Source organism: Camponotus vicinus, unplaced genomic scaffold (genome assembly GCF_025532165.1).
Source record: "Camponotus vicinus isolate PSW18456_S1 unplaced genomic scaffold, iyCamVici1.0 SCAF_2, whole genome shotgun sequence".
Taxonomy (NCBI): Eukaryota; Metazoa; Arthropoda; class Insecta; order Hymenoptera; family Formicidae; genus Camponotus; species Camponotus vicinus.
The window spans coordinates 272,412-285,491 of NW_028141956.1; the positions used below are offsets into that span (position 1 = coordinate 272,412).

Below are 13,080 nucleotides of genomic sequence, written 5' to 3' on the forward strand. Positions count from 1 at the left end.
CGTTACGCGAGATCTCGCAAAGAAAACACACGAGATTTAAATACTCATTATAATTATCGGCGTAATTAACTCTCGCTTAGTTCATTATCTCTCTTAACTTTTTGACCTCTTTTTTTCTAAAAAAAAGAATTATAAAATAAGATTGATTTTGTAAATTAAACTTAACAGTATACGCACATAGAAAATTATGTGCGTTATAATGTGACATGAAAATTATGTAATAGCTATTCCCCCTAATGTAAAATTCATTTCTGATATATTATGAAGAATGCAGTTCACGTAGAATTTTTTTGCAACACATTAACACACATATATGTCGATTATATAATGTATGTCTTTTTATGCCTTCTTTCTATAAAAAATAATAATGTTATCTCAATTAATTTCTGTCGTCATTTATATTTCTATTTATTTCTCTCTCTTTTTTTTCGCGAAATAAATTTCTAATATTTCACAGAAAATATTTTATTCTTCTTTTCACATATTAACGATTTTATTAACCGCATTCGCATGTTAAAAATGCAAGCCATTATGTTTTTTTGCGCGAAAAGCAACATTTTTGCAATAACTTTCTCGCTAGTTAATAGTAATGTACAGGTCTATTTCCATTAATTACGGATCCAAGTGTTAATCAGAAGCTTGTGCAATTTTATTACGTTCTCTAATAACATACTTTTCTTTCGATAATGATTATAGAACGGTAAATTCATACATGCTGCGCTCGAAAAAGAGAATGTCTGGAAAATAAAATATATTTATTGACATGTTAATGTTAAAAGTACTGTGTACGTGTCCATCAACCGAGATACAGAAACGAGATTGCATGTCCCTTCATATTTCATTAACGTTTCCATTAAGATGAGATTATTAAAATATAAAACAACGCACGCGAGATAATATGTATTATATCATAATATATAAAAAAATGAAAAAAAGCAAGACAAAATGTTTTCTTTTAAAAAAACAAGAACATTTTGTTATCTCGTAATTAAATTTTAAGTTAAAATTCTTTTAATATAAAATTTAATTGAATATAGTAATCTCTCTCTCAACTGTCTGTCTTTGTTTATTATTATTAAATTTGTTTATATATTTGTTTATATATGTAATAGTCAATTTTAAATGGATCAAGAAATCTATTTTATTTAACATTTTTGTAACAATGTAATGCGTTTTGTAATTTACGTATCATTGTAATATTATTTACAGGTCCATACACTGTATTCGTCCCTACAGACAAAGCATTTAGGACGTTATTGGTACAGCTCGGAGGACCAGAGAAAGCTGAAGAAAAGTTCCACGATAATCCGAGACTCTTAAGTGGGGTATGTCTCGTTGTATTATATATGTATGTATGTATCACACACACATTAATCATTTATCTTCCTAACGATAGATTTCCCTAACATCAGCTAGCTGCGATTGCATCAATTAAACTTGGATTCATCACATTTTTTTCCTAGAGAACTCTCTACTAAAACAAAAAATCGAAAAAATTGTAAAAAAATTTAATATATTAATTTAATATTACCGAATCTCTCTCTCTCTTTCTCTCCCTCTTTTGATGTCATTAACTAAATAATAATTGTAATAAATATTAGGAATCGCTAACGTTTACATAGAAATTCATATTGGTGAATCTTTTATCACAGCTCCTCCTTCATCACGTTATACCAGGAGCCTTCAAGATCGACACCCTGCAGGACGAAATGACCGGTGTCAGTCTCGCCGGGACGCAATTACGAGTAAATGAGTACGCGATGCAGGATCACGAGTGGAACGATATAAGAGTAATTTGATATTTTAAAATTTTCCAATATTATATAAAAGATTTTGTTTTTTCGAATTTTTTTATTTTTTTTATTTAATTGAATTTTTATTAAATCGTTTTGCATTATTATCATGTCGCGTGCTCTCACATTTTTATTATTTTTTCTTTCTTTAACAAAAGAAAACGTTCTTTTAACTATAAATTACAAATAAGGCATTATTATAAGGAATTATTTTATTAAGCATCTTAGTATATTAGCTTTTATGCATTTGTGCGTGACTCAGTCTATTGACCTTCACGAATATACTAGAAATCGTCTATTTACTCGATGAACGTGCTCGATGTTGCATTATAACGTCAATCCACTTCTCACAAAATGCAGCCATTAACATACAAAAGATAATCAGACTTAATAAAGATAATTACATCGCACGTAATTACGTTCACGTTTCACTTTATTTGTAATTTTGTATTGTTTGCAAATAGGTAACGACAATAAACGGAGCACGCGTCGCGCCCAGCAAACGGGATATCGAGATTCCTCAAGGTATCGCTCACGCTGTCGACAGAGTCATGTTCCCGCTTCCGGTTGGAGATTTAGTGCAGACCCTGCAAGCCGATCGTGAGAGGAGATTCACCATGTTCCTCAGAATGCTTCACGTGTCAGGTTTAGAGGATACGCTCGCGGGTAAGTTAAAAACTCACATTAAAAACGCAACTCTTGATTTTTTAAACTCTTGGTAGATGAGATGCCCTTTTTATATCTTTTATTTGCAAATTTGACAGAGATTGTTTTAAATTCTCTCTCACAACTATTTTTATTGTTTAATATATCTAAACCTTCAATCTTAGGACCAAAGACATTCACCATCTTTGCACCGATCGATTCCGCTTTCACCGATGCGTCTGTGAAGAACGGCGCGCCAGTCTGGACCGAAGAGGATGGTGCGGAAGCGGCAAAGGCTATAATCTCGCGGCACGTGATTCCTACAACTCTTTATACAGCGGGCATGAGATATTATATTCAAAAGGACACCCTTCGTCCGCAGTCGCCAATTCATATTCACAAAAATGGTGGTACGTAATTTACAAATGTTGATTTATTCATTCTTTTATGCAATTGGTATTCTAATAGTATACTTCGCGTGTTAATATTATATCTTCAATTAAATGCAATATTTATAAAGAACAAATTACATTGAATATATGAAATAATTCCTCGTATAACTCGCCGCCTATTTTTATTTCAGGACGAGTACGAATAAACGAGGCACACGTTGTAACTCATAATGTGCCAGCAACGAATGGAGTGTTACATGCTATTGACGGAGTTTTATAAATTTCTGCGGTTTGAAGGATGAGTATAAGTCGACGATATCAAATTGCAGCGTAAGTTGCAATCATACAAGTGATATCACTCGTAATGTAACAATTTATGTACAATTTCTTTCGAAAAATATGTAAGGTGGACATAATTTTTTTTACACAAGTGCGATGGGAACAATGCATATTAACAGCAATTAGATTATACCAATACTTGCATAAATATATGTTCGTCTGGCATCGTAATTGGATTCATTTATCAATAAATTGACGAATTATGCCATAGGTGTCGCGAAATTTGACGAAAAAGTAACGAGACCTCACTTTTAACATTGTGTATGTATACATACTAATTTATATACATATAAGATAAACGTACACACATATTACAGTGATTCGATGTACTCGTGCACAAGAGTACGCAGGATTAATCACTATTGTATAGAATGGTAACGCGATACCGCGTGTGTGCTTAGCATCTTATTTGTAGCTTGTATTATTTTATAAATAAATGTACAGAATTTATTTCTCTGTGAAAGATTATATTTACAAGGATACTCTCCTAATTGTTCTCCAACAAAAAATATTTGGTAATAAAACGAAATTTACATCTTTGTTTAATAAATAATTATCACTTTGAAATAGCTATAATGATTGTTATATACAATATTGAAAAATGATTCTTTTATAACAAGTGCCGAATGTTTTGAATTTCCTTTAAATCTTGAATCAATTTCATTAAGAGATCGCCTAATAATTTGTCTTGTACTTTTTAATTTCCACCATTATATGATGAATGTTTGTAAGTTGCGTGCGCGCATTCGGCGGCAGGATCTTATGAAGGCGATGATAATACTGCACCAACTGCGTCATCGCGCGTTGCACTAGCGCACCACCGAGCACCAAGTTGGGAAACGAGTTTAATACCTCCCGATGTATCTCTTCTAATGCTCGTTTCCAATTGTTTGTGAAAGATTGCACCAAAGCTAATGCTTTCCCTTCCTGCCGTTTCAAATCGTCGGCTTGGCCTTTTTCAATTAGAGCCTCCGATTCCTTCACCAGCTGGATTATACCACCAAAATGCGGGCTCAAGACTTCCTCGACAAATTCGGAGGAACGCGCGTTCAATTGCTCTCGAAAGCTTTCCGCTTCCTTGGAATTGTCTCGTGTTCTTTCCTTTAAGTTAAACATAACACTTCTGTTATCTCTTAATAAAGTACATAGGATCTTTTCCATGTGTAAAGTAGAATATATTTACCATTAACACTCCAAGTACCAGATCGTAATTATTAATAAGAAATATTAATTGCTGCATTCGGTTTTGAAAGATGGCTGCCATTCTAAATAAGAAACATTGTACAGCTTCTCTCAGTTCTGCTAGTAACTGAGTTGCTCCTTCACAAGGGAATCCCTCAACTATACTCACCATTGCTGCGCTAAATTCTGCATATCTTCTGGTGATCTAAAAATTCACAATTGTATAAATTGGACATTATTATTATATATAATTTACGATGCTACATATCATAATAATCATAAAAACTATCTTTTGCATTTAGATATTTACATAATGTGGACCAATTTCTTTGTTCAACTTTAATGGATCACAATCCTTTATACTTTGTATGTTTAACTGAAACACCATTTGAAATCTGAAAAAACAGATGTAATTATGCAAATTGTAATAGCATTTAAAAGAATTATTATTACAATTAATATTTTTAAATATATTTAAATACCTAGGCCAAATTATGGCTGTTAAAGTCTCCCAATATTTATCTAATGCTGGTACAGCTTTTTTGTGACACATTAATTGATAACGCATCACCAAATGCAAGCAAAGAAATAAAGCAATTGTATCATAACAATCATCAACAAATGACTGCAAGTTTTTTGTCATGAGATTTAATGCTTTTCCCATGACCTATCAAAAGAAAAGAAATAGTTTAATACACTAGTACATTTAATATTCATATTAAATAATTATATATGCGTGATTAGTTTAATCTTACTTGATTAAAAATTTCTAATGCTTGTGTATTATGGGCCTTGAAAAACTCAATTAGGAATAGATATTCTCGGCAAGCATTATCTACTACAGCATATTGTTTGGTTCTGAATAGCGCTTCGTAATGATACTGTAAAATTATAATAATGATTTTTATCAGAGTATGTTTCAAAATATCAAAGTATATATAATCACACACTATATCATTGATATTTACTCGTGTCTTAGAAGTGTGTGGTATAATTATAGATGCTTCCAATTGAGAGGATAAAACCTCACCTCTTGTATCTATCGAAAAAACAGTACCTTTGTGCTTTAATACTGTTTTTTGAAATATACCTCTACTTGCTGTATCTTCGACTCCCATTAAATCGTCCTTTGATGCTCTCTCTTCAAACTTGCAAAAATAATTGTATCATAAGCTAATGTTGTATCTCTCTTTCAACTTCTTTTAAATAATATTTTTTGTTTTACCTGTAATTTCATCAGTCTCGATGAATACGACTTGAAATATGAATAATATATCTTGCTCATGGTATCAATGTATTCTGCACAGATTTCCTCCGCCACATTTCTTTCATTCGCCAAAACAAACTCAAAGAAAAATTTATATTTTAGCATATTGTTCTGTGGCACTTGATAATTACTCATCGGCTTTCTAAATTTATAAATTTGCTCTAGTAAATATGTTCTAATCTTTGCCATCGCCTTCATTTTTAGCTTCTCTAGGATATCTGTCACATCTAGACAAGATTTTGCATCTTTAAAACTTTGCTCTTTCACAAAATTAATTTTATGATTTAGAATTTCTAGCTGGTTTAGAAATTCCTTTTCAGTCACAGGACAATCCATAATACCACTGCAAAGCGCATGACGCATATTAATCGAGTTTATCTATAGATATTTTTTCTTATAAATTGCATCGATAAATATTTCTTACGCGATCAAAGCTTCAGACACTGTCATATCCTCAATAAATTGACTGAGCGGGCCACGTATTATTTGCCTATTAGATAGCTGTTGACTCATAGCAACAGATTTACGTTGTAAAGAAAGTATTTCTGAGCTAATACTTCCTAAATCTGACTGGAAATTCATCAACATCGATTCCATTTTCTATAATTAAAAAATAATATATTAATATCTCTACAAAATTTATTCCAGACAAGTTTCTTCTCGTCAACAATATCACTCTGCGCAAAGATAACTATTAAGACAAACTATGTGCAAATATTACATATTTTTTCGCGACTAATAGTCATTGTTGGCTCAAATATTTACACGTCGACGTGTTGACAATATAAAATCCGTGAAATGTTAAGCAAATAGGTCTTAATCAACTTAACCTCCAAAATATTATCGCAAGCAGCAATCTGATTGTGCAGACTAGCTATGTTCTGGCTCTCTTTGATATAATCTTGGATCGACTTGTTCTCAGCTTCCTTGAGTTCCTTTTCGATTTGTTTGGAATACTGGCGTAGATCGGTGCCGGTCTTGAGAACTTCTTGTACGACATCGTCGCCAAGATTCTGAGGCAATTGCTCCTCGTCGTTGTCTATCTCGGCCATTTTCAATTTCTTTCGATATAATTACGCGATAATTAAACAATTACTTCATTTACGAGATGTTTCGATCACTTTCATCACTTCATTAGTTTGCATTACACGATCTATGAACAGATATAACCTCAAATTCAGCTTGTAAATATAGGTCTGTTCTTTATTGCTGAACTGACTGCACTAAGCTGCACCAGTTCAGAGATTATCCGATTGATACGTCACCAATTCGCCAATTCAAAATAGGACTCTCTGATTGGTCAATCGCTAGGTTTGTTCTTTATAGCTGAACTGGCTGCGCTGGACTGCACTAGTTCAGAGGTTATCCGATTGATCACGTCGCTAATTGGCCAATTCAAAATAGGACTCTCCGATTGGTCAATCGTTGCTGGTTACCCTAGGCACAGGTCGATATAATTGGCTGCGTTCAGCAGAAAAAGCTGCTTTACAACTGTTGTAAAATTCGTGAGCCTGATTGGTGTATGCTCTTAATTTTGGCTGAATCTAAGGCCAATCAGAAGGCTTATATGCCACTTTTAGAGGCACTTTTATCGATAAAAGAGGATTCAGAATATGGGCCTAAGAGTATACACCAATCAGATTCACGAATTTTACAACAGTTGCAAAGCAGCTTTTTCTGCTGAACGCAGCCATTGGTTGTGGTCAGTCGCAACGTGAAAAGGGATGCTCTCTTTCGATTCATGAGAATGGTCATGAATCGAACATGAGAATAGCCAAAATGATATTTTATTTCGATCTAATCCAAATTTTCCCGGATTATTCCTTGTGTATATATATGTGAATTTATTTTTTTCTCGACATGATTTAATATAGATAACACGTAGACACAGGTATACGTGCTAGTATTTGCTTTTTAACTGAAAAATATTCCTTTGATTTCATAAATTTTACTTGTGCTAACTTTAATACATGCATCTGTTAATTATAATCTTTTTTAAATTGATTTTCGTAGATGCAGCTGTAATCTTTATATCATTGTTATTGCTGACCGCTCCACATCATCATGCCTAGATATTCGACATTGAAAGCTGACAAAGTAAAAAAAGGACATCTTTCATTTCATTGTAAAAAACATCGCAGTATTGCATTGTGTAAGAATAAGCAAAAATATAGGGTGCAAAAAACTGTGTCAGATTCCTTAACGGATGGAATATTTGTTACTCAAAATGATGAATTAGTGGAACTTACTGCACAATTTGCGGATAAACTCAAAGTCTCTCCCAATATTCGAACGATGACATGGAAACGTACAAAGAACTGTAAGATTTTGGCAAGTGAAAATGAAGTACAAGACGCATTCAATTTCTCACAAGATAATACAAAAGATTTTATACAACATGGAGATGTGTCGCAAATATCTTTGAATCCTAAATTAAAAACTACAAAGACTACAAATCATCTTAATATTGCACAGCGTAAAAACACTAGTATGGAAGACAAAAGAAAAGGCAATAGTACTTTGATAACGTCTACTGACAACGAATTGAAAACCAAGAATCATTTAATTATAAATCAGGTTGGATATATGTATAGAAAATTTGTTTCACTTTTGACAGATATTTTACTATTCTTGCTTATGCAAATATTTTGTATAATACATGTAACAGTTTAGTATTTCTCTTCTCTCTCTTTCTATTTTTGATATATATTCTATAATAGACTTTTGTAAAAAACTTCAGTTATGAAAACAAATACTTTTCTGTTAGGCCAATATGCGTGATAAATTGAAATGTTGGAAGAAAAATAAGATGGAAACATCTATAATGACAGTAATAAATGAATCCAATATGGATAATGTATCAAAAGAATGTTGTCAGGACAAGGAAAGTTGTAAGAGCAAGGAAATAATAAAAAGCAATATGGTAAAAGAAAGGAAGAATGCCCAAAAAATGGTGAAAACAAAGCAAATATTTTCAGATTATATATCTGTGTCAAAAATGAAAAAAATTTTGAAAAAGCAAACTTCTGACAATGTACAATATGTAAAAGGGAACCTTCGTGTGAATCCTACTTCCTATAAATATGCTTACTTACGTATGGAAAATGAAGGAGAGCGTGATTTGTTAATTATTGGTACCTACAACAGAAATCGTGCTTTTGATGGAGATTTAGTTGTGGCACATATAAATCCTGAAAAATATTGGCATAAATTTCCCGATGGACAAATACAAAAAACTGGTAAAGTCATTTGTATATTAGAAAAAGTACATTCGAGAAGAGCAATTGGATATTTGAGGAAAAAAGATTCTTTTGTGCTGTTTTATCCAAAAGATCAAAGAATACCACTAGTAGTTCCTGAATCGATACCAGTCGTATATCATAGCCAACCTGATCTTTATAAGAATGTGATGTTTCTTGTTAGTATTGATTCTTGGGAACAGATATATGCATCAGGGTAGGTTCACATTAAGCAAATTTGAAAAATTTTTATATCTTTGTGTACAAATATTTATATTGACATTTTCTATTATTCTTATAATATAAATTTGTACTATATGTGCAGACGAATTCTTTCGGTGGTCGGTAAAGTTGGCGAAATAGAAGCCGAATTACAGGCAATAATACTTGAACATAATTTAGATGTATTACCATATCGAGAAGAGTTATTAGAAGAACTTCCAGGTAGTGATTATATTTTAACGGATGATGATATGAAGGATAGGGAAGATTGGAGACACGAATGTATTTTCACAATAGATCCTGCAACAGCTATTGATTTGGATGATGCCATTTCTTGTAAAGTCTTAGACAATGGAAATTATGAAGTAATTGTAGCATTTATTAAATTTACACATAACATGTAGAAAATATTAATCGATATTAGATGCATTGCACTTTAGATATTTAGATATTTATGTACATATTTTATTAATTTCAGGTTGGAGTGCATATATCAGATGTTACACACTATTTAAAATTTTCTTCTCCATTAGATGTGGAAGTTTCTAAACGAGCTACTAGCATTTATTTGCCACACACCACTTACCACATGCTACCTGAAAAGCTCTGTCAAATTTGTTCTTTATCAGCTGGTAAAGATAGATTAGCTTTTTCTGTAATTTGGGAAATGACATCAGATGCTGAAATTGTGAAACATCATTTTGCAAAGACTATAATAAGGTCATGTTGTCAACTGTCTTATGACATGGCTCAAGCCATGATTGAAAATCCAGAAAAAACTCAATTCCAAAATTCTCTCAACATAAAAGGAAATTACACAGTGTCATCATTGTCCAATGTAGTGAATAATTTATTTAAATTATCCAATCAATTGCGAAATAAACGATTTGATAATGGTGCACTCAGATTAGACCAACCAAAATTACAGATTTGTATGGATACTATACTTAGTCAAGAACAGGGAATTCCAATACCTGTAAATTATCATTTGGAGGAAAGAAAAGATAGTAACAGGTGCAGTTTCCACATATTTATATTTTCATTAACTTATGAAATTATGTTTATATTACATTATATATGTAGAAAGAAAATGTTTTTAATTATCAGTTTAATTATTTGAATTGTGTATACTGTTTCAGTCTTGTAGAAGAATTTATGCTGCTAGCAAACGTAACAGTCGCTACAAAATTATATACTGCAATTCCGAAAACGGCTTTATTACGTATTCATAAAGATCCATCCAAATATTCTCTTAATACAGTTTGTGATACATTGCGAAAATATGGAATTCATTTGGATGGTGAAACAGCTAAAAGCTTACAAGCCAGTATCCGTCATTACGATCCAGAATATAATGCTATCTCAGTTAATAATTCTATGAAATATATTATGACGGTCATTATAAATCTGTGTTCAAAGACTATGATGGTAAAAATTTTTACATTAATATTTTTCATATTTTATCTATGTATCATAAATATCATATTCTTATATAATTTATTCTATTCTTATATAATTAAAGAAATAAGAAGAATATATAATAATTTTAAAATATTGAAAATTGTAGCGTGCAGAATACATATGTTCATCTACCATTTCTTCATTGCAAGACTTGAGACATTATGCGTTAAATGTGTCTCTTTATACACACTTTACCTCTCCTATTCGTAGATATTCTGATTGTATAGTTCATCGTTTGCTTCATGCAGCAATAGAAAATAAATCTTTATCAGAGAAATGGACAGCTAAGTTGTGTTCAAAGTATGTTTTATAATACAACATGACAATAAAGAAGAATTGCATACAGTTTACTTTAACAAATTTTATCTTCAACTTACAACAGGATTGCAGCCAATTGCAATGCAAAGAAGTATAGTGCAAAACTAGTGCAAGAACAAAGTACAGAATTATTCTTTGCTTATATGGTAGGCCTTGCAGATGGTTTTGATGCTTCAGCTATTGTATTGTATGTGAAGGAAGAGGGAATAGAAGTTATTCTCTGTGATATTGGCATAAAATTAAGAGTAGATCTTAAAGAAATAGAACATACTGTCACAGTGAAGTATTTAATGAAATATGTACCAACTATAATTGTTAGTTGGAAAGAACCTTCTACTGCACAGGTACGACTTTATAATACTTTGTTTAAACTATTAATGCAATCATTAAAATATATCATCTAATATTTTTAGGTAATCAATTTATTTAGTTTGGTACATGTACGAGTAGAGAAAATTAAAGAAGAATTGCGTTTAAAAGCGACTCTTTTACCACCGCTACAGTAATAGACGAAAATTTATACATATTTTTATATAATTTTTTAAAATTGATTTTATATCATTAATTACATGATATTTATATTGTGTGATGAAATTATTATAATATGACGATGAATTTTCTAATAATGTATACATAAAGTGAGGTGTCTAATGTATCGAAGTTATACTAAATTAACGAATTTAGAGGATCACAGATTATATGTATATATAATTATATATTCAAAATATAAAAAGCACAGAAAATATAAGAATTCATGATTGTCACTACATTGAGAATCACAAGATAAATTTTAGATAAACTATTAAAAATAAGTACCTTATTCATCTCTATTAAAGATATTTTTTATTACTATTATTCTAATATGTTATGAAATATTATCACTGAAAAATGATACATTATTTCATTAATAATAATTATTATTATATATATATATGTACATATATGTATATGCATATATATATATATATATATATATATATATAGTCCTTTAATGACAAATATTATTAAATTAATTATACATGTAACGCTAATAATTAATTTTTTAATATTTGATATAAAAAAATTATTATTGAAAAATACTGGATTCAATGTGATAAATACACATTTGTAAAAATAAAAAAATGTGCATAAAACTTATTCTTAACAATCATAAATTTTTAAATAAAATATACTTTCAACTTTTATGATGTGATCCTTCTAATGAGTGATGAGATTAAAATATTTTTTTTACTATTTTACATATATATCTACATATTATAATTAATGAGACATTACAATTAAGTGATTATTAAATGTGATTTAGAATTTCTAGCAAATTATGAATTTTTATAGAATTTCATAGAATATGCAAATATGATTGATAAGGAGCTTATGCATTTTTTTATAAAAATATACTATTTTATTCCATCCTCTTGTAAATTAAGATGTGTGTTTATATCGCACACTGTATATCAGCTTGTCATAAAATATTAGTTTATTGTAAATATGACGTGTATGTACATACCGTATCATAGAATATTCATATGTAACTCGCATATAAATACTTGAATAATTTTCACACATGAACAATGTAAAAAGTATTGTAATATAACTTATATATACAAAACTTCAATTTTCAGGAGTATTTAAGCTTGTAAAAAAAAAAAATATTTTTGATTCTATGAAATGTATACAGATAAATTTTTCTTACATTCTTGGCTAGTTTATATGTATAATGTGTCTACACACAAAACTTATATAAATTTTACCAACATAAGATTGAGATGTTATATCCTATATTACTATAGTACATACATATAACACAATGATTACAATATACTTTCATACATTTCTTTTTTTTAATTCAAGCTCTGAAGCTCTTGAGAGCTTGTTTCATTATATTTTGTACACTCTCTTATGTTTGTAGCGTTGTTTTATACTATATATTTATTCTGTAATTCCCCAACTTTCTAATATCATTATTGTTATATGCTTTATGCGCTTACATATTACACATCTAATAACATGTTAACGATAATGATACTTATTATATTATTGCCGAGTAATTACAGAATGCTACTATATCAGAATTTTGAACTATTAAAGAAAAAAAATGGTATGTTCAATCCCCATTTTTATTTTAAATCTAACCATAAGTTGTTCTTTTTATAAATAATGCGATCAAAACCGCATTTGTTATTTATTGATCAAGATAAAAATTATCATATAAAATAATTGAAATT

General features: G+C 30.3%; 3 protein-coding genes across 9 annotated transcripts in view; 2 read left to right on the forward strand and 1 right to left on the reverse strand.

Moving 5' to 3' along the window:
• Positions 1 to 3,637, forward strand: part of LOC145967493 (uncharacterized) — a 24,966-nt gene extending 21,329 nt beyond the window's left edge. For all 7 annotated transcript variants that reach the window (XM_083092455.1, XM_083092449.1, XM_083092448.1 and 4 more), the window contains 5 exons: positions 1,210 to 1,325; positions 1,653 to 1,790; positions 2,258 to 2,459; positions 2,624 to 2,848; positions 3,022 to 3,637. In XM_083092455.1, the coding sequence (XP_082948581.1) occupies positions 1,210 to 1,325; positions 1,653 to 1,790; positions 2,258 to 2,459; positions 2,624 to 2,848; positions 3,022 to 3,110 (770 nt within the window). In that variant the 3' untranslated portion in view covers positions 3,111 to 3,637. The remainder of the gene's footprint in view (positions 1 to 1,209; positions 1,326 to 1,652; positions 1,791 to 2,257; positions 2,460 to 2,623; positions 2,849 to 3,021) is intronic.
• On the reverse strand, positions 3,415 to 6,824 carry Vps52 (vacuolar protein sorting 52). Its single transcript, XM_083092457.1, has 9 exons — positions 6,449 to 6,824; positions 6,043 to 6,218; positions 5,577 to 5,961; positions 5,320 to 5,499; positions 5,107 to 5,232; positions 4,834 to 5,018; positions 4,662 to 4,746; positions 4,353 to 4,556; positions 3,415 to 4,270 (listed from the first exon to the last, which is right to left on the reverse strand). Exons 1-9 carry the CDS (start codon positions 6,668 to 6,670, stop codon positions 3,845 to 3,847), a joined length of 1,989 nt encoding a protein of 662 aa, XP_082948583.1. The 5' UTR covers positions 6,671 to 6,824; the 3' UTR covers positions 3,415 to 3,844.
• A 525-nt stretch (positions 6,825 to 7,349) lies between these two features.
• Positions 7,350 to 11,700, forward strand: LOC145966220 (DIS3-like exonuclease 2). Its single transcript, XM_083090157.1, has 9 exons — positions 7,350 to 7,509; positions 7,632 to 8,195; positions 8,386 to 9,074; positions 9,183 to 9,444; positions 9,558 to 10,093; positions 10,219 to 10,507; positions 10,647 to 10,840; positions 10,923 to 11,202; positions 11,272 to 11,700. The coding sequence occupies exons 2-9, from the start codon at positions 7,683 to 7,685 to the stop codon at positions 11,362 to 11,364; spliced, it is 2,856 nt and encodes a 951-aa protein (XP_082946283.1). The 5' UTR covers positions 7,350 to 7,509; positions 7,632 to 7,682; the 3' UTR covers positions 11,365 to 11,700.
• The last annotated feature ends 1,380 nt before the right edge of the window (positions 11,701 to 13,080 follow it).